Here is a 7,258-nt window from a genome sequence, read left to right on the forward strand (position 1 = left end):
TATAAATGCGTTTGATTTCATCCATACCAAAATTTAAACCATTTTAAGAGAGTATCTCTTTTTTGTAATGACGAGATAAGATATTTCATGAAAGAAGCGCATTTCATAAAGGACTTCTACTTTATAAAGAAACATGTTGCCTAGGAGTTGTGATTTTCTGAGGTGTCATTGTCAGGGTTGGGTTGGTCATAGTTTTTCTCCAGATTTATGAACTTGAATCTACGGTATTTTTCTAGCCTTGTTGCGGCGTTATTCATTTAAGCGGTATCTTGCTTCCAATGTCGCTGGCGCTATACACACTTTCTACACTTTTCTGGGGTTGTGTATACTGAACTGAAAGAAAGAAAGAAACAAACAAAATGATAAATCTTAAATACAAATCAAACATATCTTTAAAAGATCGAATATATAAACAATACACAGTTTTGTTTTTTTTTGATGTTTAAAGAAAAACAAACATATTTTTATTGTTTTTAATAAATTTCGAATTTAAACGGAATTACCGGTATATAACTTTCGCAGTTCAAAATTGTCATGAATTTAACTAAAACAAAGAAATTAAATTCTAGCGTTTTAGTAATTTCGCGATCTAGCTTAGTTATAAGAGTGAATAAAAACAAATTTAAAAATGGATGCATTTGAATGAAAACACACCTGAACACATTTTATCCCAATCTAAGTCCTCCAGGCTTCTGGCATTCCATGGTAGATCCCCCATTCGCTATCGTCATCAGCAAACAGCCTGACATACGGACTGAAGTCCTCTTGGTACAATTCCACTTCCGGTTTAACAAGTTTTGTCTCCTCCGGACAGTTGTCATGATTCTCCGTTCCGTCATTTAGTCGGACCTTAAACAAGAAAGCATCAAGGTAAAAATATTAATTAAAAATTCGCCAATATTATAATATTATTATTATCTAACTTATTCTTTAGGTTGTCTTGTCCAGGTAAAACACAAGAAAAAACTTCATGAAATGACGTGGATATTGACGGATGTCGGACGATTAGTCTATATATGATCTAGATAAATTAAGCTTACCTTGTCCTCCAAGAAGGTCACCCACAGGTTCAACCCACATGACCTTTCACCTCTCAAAAAACCAAAAACGTCATTTGGCCATCCATCTTCCTCTTCTGCTCCATCAAATATCTAGAAGAGCATACATGAAGGAGATAAAACTGAACGCGTAATTATTAAATATTCTTTTGTAAGAAACACATAAACAGGTATTTCCAAGTAATGATACTACAAATATTAGGTGTTCACTCCTAACAACTGCGATTAGTTCGCGATTAACATTTCAATCAACCTCGGTACTCCAGGGACTATCGCACAGTAAAACTGGAGGTACATGTAGTTCAGAAGAAAAAAAACTGACCAATCAAAGGCCTGCAGAAATGTACTTGGATGATTACAGAGAGAAAGCAATTCTCAACTTCAAAGTAACACATTCAACCACAGAGTACCGTTATACACAAAGGATCAAATTGCCTGTGTTTTCTGTTGCCTCCAGTTTTACTATGAGATAGTCCAGGGCTGGATATGAGATAGTCCAGGGGTGGATATCACGTCAATTACAACATCAAAATAAGTTGATTTACAGTATAGATCTATATATTTCCTTTATCTATCTCTAGTACTTAGCAATGGCGGATTCAGATAACTATCTTGTGGATGTATGCAAAATTCCATTAATTTAAATGAGTGTAAAAATTGAGGAAAATGGTGAAAAACATAAAATATTTTTAAAGAAATATCACAGAGTTTTGAGGAGGGCTGTGATCCTGGGACCCTAAAAACGCTCTGAATCCGGCACTGATTAATAGAGCTTTAAGGGAATAAATGTAAAGCTTTATGTGCTTGTAGCATCGATGGTCTGGAGATAATGGGTTCGAACTCCTGTTGGGTCTTTCTGTTATTCAACTCTAGTTTTTTTTTAAATGGAATTAATTATCAATTAAAAAACTTACCTGGTTATTGTTTGTATTGTCCATTGTTGTTAATTAATTAATTAAAGTATTGTGATACCGGTAGTATTTGATTTTGTCGTGAATCGTTTGCTGCTACTTGCCGCTTCGGCTAGAGCTTGCCACTTCAGTTGTGAAGGTAACATTGAACAATGGATGCTACGTCATTCTATTGTAACGCAGAGTTATCTCCCTGTATTATGAATGACGTGGAGTTATCTACCCTTCGTAATCCCGCCATGCGTTTCGCAATCTCGGTCAACTCCAGAACATTTTCTTCTGTTTTGTAGAATTTGTCGCAGTGAAGATAAGGAGTTTAATCGTCAAATTTATTTTAATGATGGCTTTGCGAAATCTGAATAAAATATATTTAAATTCTGACTTAATAACTCGAAATTTTGAGAAGATATTCCCAAATTTTAAGAAAACAATTACGATAACTCAAATTTTCGACTTAGTAACTTAAAATGTTGAGAAAATTAATCGTATTTTGAATTAATAACTTTAAATATTGAGACGATAATTCGATTTGTTTTATATAGCAACTTATGGTAATAATTTCGTTATTTCGTTCTTTGACGATGATTACCGCTTTTGTGAGGCGAAATAACGAAATAACGAAATGGCACATATCAGCCACCATAGCAATCCAAGATTTTGATGAAATAAAAATGATTTCATTATTATATAAAAACACGAAATTTTGATTTAATGACCCGACATTTTGATATAATAACACGATTTATTTAGATATTAACTCAAAATTTCGAGGTTATGACCCAAAAGTTCGAGATAATGATAAGAAATTTCGAGATACAAAATGTAAATTGGTGGCCTTACATTACCGTGCTCATTTGTATGATCCTTCCGAATTGTAAAGCAATAGCAATTCATGGAGAGGACGAACAGGTGAATGAAGCTATGGATAAGATGCAGTGGGCAATTTCTAAACAGGATTAGGGGGTCAACAGTCAACTCTGTACCTGGATTCCGGTATAGGGATTTAACAAAGCGTAGGCGAATTGACTGTTCTACAATATTTCAACTGGTTCCGAGTTCCGAAGTGACTTTCTGTGGAAAAAATAGAAATGTAATATGACTGAAGGCAAGGCCTTAAAGGGCGCAGCCAGATGTTTCAGTAAACCATTAACCATGCAATGTTAAAAAGTCCAATTTATGGAAATAATGGAGCCGAACTGAAGCTGTCAGTATATTGGATTGAATTTGAAAGATTATGTTTTTTCTTATATTTTCATGTGTGTGTTACCCTGCGCCCTTATAAATTGTTACCACAAATCTTTCTAAGCTGTTAGCAATCCTTACCGTCTCAGCGTCACAATAGTGTTAGCCTACACTCTACACTGACAAAACAAGAAAGTCATGTAATAGATAGAGTCATGTAGGCGTACATACATGTATACATTTCCTGTTCATATTGCAACTATGTATACCAGGAAAGTAATCGTCATTAAAACGTTACATACATTTACTCCATTGGCTGTGCTGCATCACCGAATTAACTACATACAATCACCCTGTCTTAGCAACAACCTCTGTATACGGACCACCTGCAGACGCGTAGCTTCCACATCATTTTCATGTTCATTTAGAATTAATACTGATAACGTTTATAAACAAAATTTCCAAGGAGCAAGATTTCTCGTACTTGTATCGCAAGCTATACTATTTCTAAATAACTCCCTGACCCATGAGTATCCATACTCACCACCAGATTAATTAATGTAACATCAATATTATTTAAACGATGCTATGGTGACATTCTATTGTCGAAATCCAAATGTATTGTTAGTAATCATCTATATAAGATAAAATTTTCCATTTATCTTGTGGTCACGTGGAGGTCGGTATGATATAGCAATACAACAACAATACAATATTATTTTATTTAAGTATCATACATCTAAAAACCATCACATACAGCTTTAAAAAGATTTATGATGTCCAGCCGTATTCGGATATAGCATATGGACTTCGGTTTTCCTTTTTTTAGAAACATCAACTAATATCAGTTTTGTGGCGCCATAGTCGCATTGATTTGACCTCCTCTGTGCAAACGTTGTGTTCACCAGGGTAGTGTTCTATGGCCATCCTTTTTTTGTTAGTAGCATGCATCTCAAATAATCCTATTGACATTTGTTCAAAGAAACTTTTTATTCAATTTAAATATTAGGAATCTACTGCCGTGGTAGAATAAGAATGTACGACCTCGGTCATGGCTTCGACAAAGGCACACATTTTTTGCATTGATATTATAATACATTTATAATAACCATTTGGAATATCTGGATTATTTTCTAATTGCTACAAAGATGTGTGATAACCATGGTACGTATAATATACTGTATATATATCCAGAGATCAATTGAATTTTTATATTAAGTATATTTTCAAATCAAAAGGAAGTAATTTCGATCTTAGCATACAAGGAAATATCTGTAGAGAGGATTTATATTCATTATTTAGTTTTGGTGGTGCTTTTGGTAATGGTCTGGGCCCATAGTATTACACAGGGAAAAACCTATGTCATTGCATCCACGCCGTTTTAACCCTGGCTACGCCCCTGACCTGCTTATCAATTAGACCACATTTCTATGATTATGAGTGACCAATTTTAACACGATACAACTTATATAAAAAGACTACCTGACCATCAAGACTCTTTTCTTCTGTCCCTTGGGTGGTTTTACTGTACTGTAAATAAATGGATAATAATACATTACTATAATTCAATTTTGCTTGTTACGAGCATTTTCATTGGCTTAAAAATTTACTTTATCAGCCCATAAAGTAAAAAATGGCGTCGCCGTTTGTAACGTCGCTTCTGATTGGCTGAGATGACGGCGTAATAATTTCATAGACAAAAGAGTCCCAAAATGAATTTTAAATGTTGAAGAGATTATCTTTAGTAAATTGAATTATAAGGATTAATTTGAATAGATTTTTTATGTTATGGAGATATAACACAAAAATCTGAGTGTACTCTCATCATAAACCGCTTCACGGTTTATTTAGAGTTCACTCAGATTTTTGTGTTATATCTCCATAACATAAAAAATCTATTCAAGTTAATCCTTAAATAATTTTGCTCGAGAATCAAAATGTTTTTTTTTTTTGATACAGGACAATTATTTTCTGTATGACATTGACATCTTATAACTTGTAAAAAAAACAAATGAAAGAACTTAGAAATAGTGATATGAGTAGATGGATATTCTACCAAGCAGATACGATTATTGAAAATCATTCAAACCTGTCTAAAAAGACCACCCGAATGACAAAGTAAAAAAGTCTTTATACCCAAGTTACTCAAGTCAAATTATGTTAAGGTTTACTATTTGGAACCCCGAAAAGTGGTTTTATTAAGCAGGCGCTCTTTGTAGAGAAGGGGTTAGTAGTAATCAGGTAAAGGGGATTAACGGGAGATTACCATGAGTGTACGGATATACAAGTCTAAATATAGAGATGTCAGAGTTACCTAACTTACATAAACTAAGAAATAAAATGTAGTGAAATGAAAATCCCACAATGTACGTACCAGTAAAACATGTTTTGTAATCTGCAATTTTAAAAATACTCACAATTTAAACTAACACAAAAGTGTTGTATGAAAGTTGTCCAATATTAGGAATATTTTATAAATCTAAAAATAAATATTGAAATTAAAAGACTAATATCAAAATCTAATAATATATTATATAATAAAAGTTTGAACTTATGTTCTATAGATTAATTCAGGCACGGGTGCGAAATGTACCGATGTGTAAATCAAAGCTCCCCCAAACCCTGAGTGGCCTTCCCTTAGCCTTGCCCTGATACAAATATAGATTGTTAGTGTACTAATGCTACACCTTACATCTATATTTGTAAAATTTTCCTTATATTAGGAAAATCCTACAGTGACAGTAATGCTATTGTAGGAGAAGGAATCTGCAGTATTTTGAAGGTGACTTCCAATTCACCCTGTCCAATGTAGTTGTTTCACTGGAAAAATGGTTTTAACCCATTAACCTTAGTAAATGCATTTATATTCTTCTGATTTAAAGTTTGGAATTTCAGGGGTGAGTGAGTAAAGAAATAAAATGAGGTTTAGGGGATATTAGCGAGAGAAAAAGTGAATGAATGATTGAGAGAATTTCCGAGTTAAAGGACGGACTGTGAAATGATATATCCATTCCGGATTTTTTTCTCATGTGTATTTTTATTCAATCATATGTAATATTACAACATGTGATAAATTGATACATGTCCAAAACAATAAGTATACAGCTATTTCACATATATGATTACTACAATACTGTACTTATTTTTAAGTAAGGCATTATGTCGACATCATATAGGAAGATGTCGACATAAACAGAAGATTATGTCGACTTACACATGTACATGCCCACAAGATAATTATATAGAAAGTCGGTAACTCGCCGATTAATCGTGTTTATGCTCGAGTGTTGATGTCGACATCTAAACTAAAAGGTGTAGACATCTTGTCTTGGAAGTGGAAATCAAAGGCCACCCTTTCATAAAGCACTGTGTATATGCAGCAAGGCACCATACAGCAGAGATCGACGTTGATTTTGTTAATTCAGGTTTCTATTAATTAAAAATTGTGATCCTGCACATCCCGTCCATGCAGCTGTAGCCTGCGTGTACGCAGCTGTTAGTCCGAGCTGAAGAAGTTAGGAGTGCAAAAGGACTCTGCTTTGTACAACGAATTTCCATCCTCTTGGCCATAATCATTTATTTATATAGGGGTATAACCGTGGGTTGAAAATTCGTTTAAAAACTGTGTGTGTGTTTTGTTGGTTGGCATTCGCACCAAGTCCATGTAGTACATACCGTACTATACTATATAAAAGAATGAATGAAAAATTAATAAATAAAAAAATCACGAAAAATACCAGTTACGTAATTTAAAAGCCATAAAGGTCACAGTACAGGTACACAATACACATTGGGAAACCAGCTTTACTTGTTAGCTTGCCCTGTCCATATATATATACATAAATATTTACATCCCTCGATACACTTATATAAAGGCACAACGAATTTTTGTTACGGTCTTAATGGCCAAATTCAACCTTTGGGCTAAAAATCCTTCCGGGACGCGGTTTTAGCTCCAAACTCGGAATATATCTGCATCTATTTTTTATAGTAAAAACACGCGTTCTTTGTAGTGAAACGTAGTGAAAAAAAGTCACGTGCTTATACTTCATTCATGCCATTGGCCGGAGTATACAATTGTATTATGGGTAACTAGTGATCACGTGA

The 7,258-nt window shown here is 33.9% G+C and overlaps 1 protein-coding gene across 1 annotated transcript; it reads right to left on the reverse strand.

The window, feature by feature from the left end:
- On the reverse strand, positions 1–2,227 carry LOC138308321 (uncharacterized). The gene is made up of 4 exons (XM_069249316.1): positions 1,973–2,227; positions 1,041–1,151; positions 655–849; positions 1–333 (listed from the first exon to the last, which is right to left on the reverse strand). The coding sequence occupies exons 1-3, from the start codon at positions 1,994–1,996 to the stop codon at positions 676–678; spliced, it is 309 nt and encodes a 102-aa protein (XP_069105417.1). The 5' UTR covers positions 1,997–2,227; the 3' UTR covers positions 1–333; positions 655–675.
- Positions 2,228–7,258: the final 5,031 nt, after the last annotated feature.

The sequence above is a fragment of the Argopecten irradians genome, chromosome 14 (genome assembly GCF_041381155.1).
Source record: "Argopecten irradians isolate NY chromosome 14, Ai_NY, whole genome shotgun sequence".
NCBI classification, from domain to species: domain Eukaryota; kingdom Metazoa; phylum Mollusca; class Bivalvia; order Pectinida; family Pectinidae; genus Argopecten; species Argopecten irradians.

What these genes read in the sequence shown, in the direction of transcription:
- LOC138308321 (XM_069249316.1), bottom strand. Translation starts at nt 1,996, where the DNA reads ATGGACAATACAAACAATAACCAG. An exon ending in ACAATACAAACAATAACCAG is followed by an intron (nt 1,152 to 1,972) that starts GTAAGTTTTTTA and finishes ATGCTCTTCTAG; the next exon opens with ATATTTGATGGAGCAGAAGA. An exon ending in TGACCTTCTTGGAGGACAAG is followed by an intron (nt 850 to 1,040) that starts GTAAGCTTAATT and finishes TTCTTGTTTAAG; the next exon opens with GTCCGACTAAATGACGGAAC.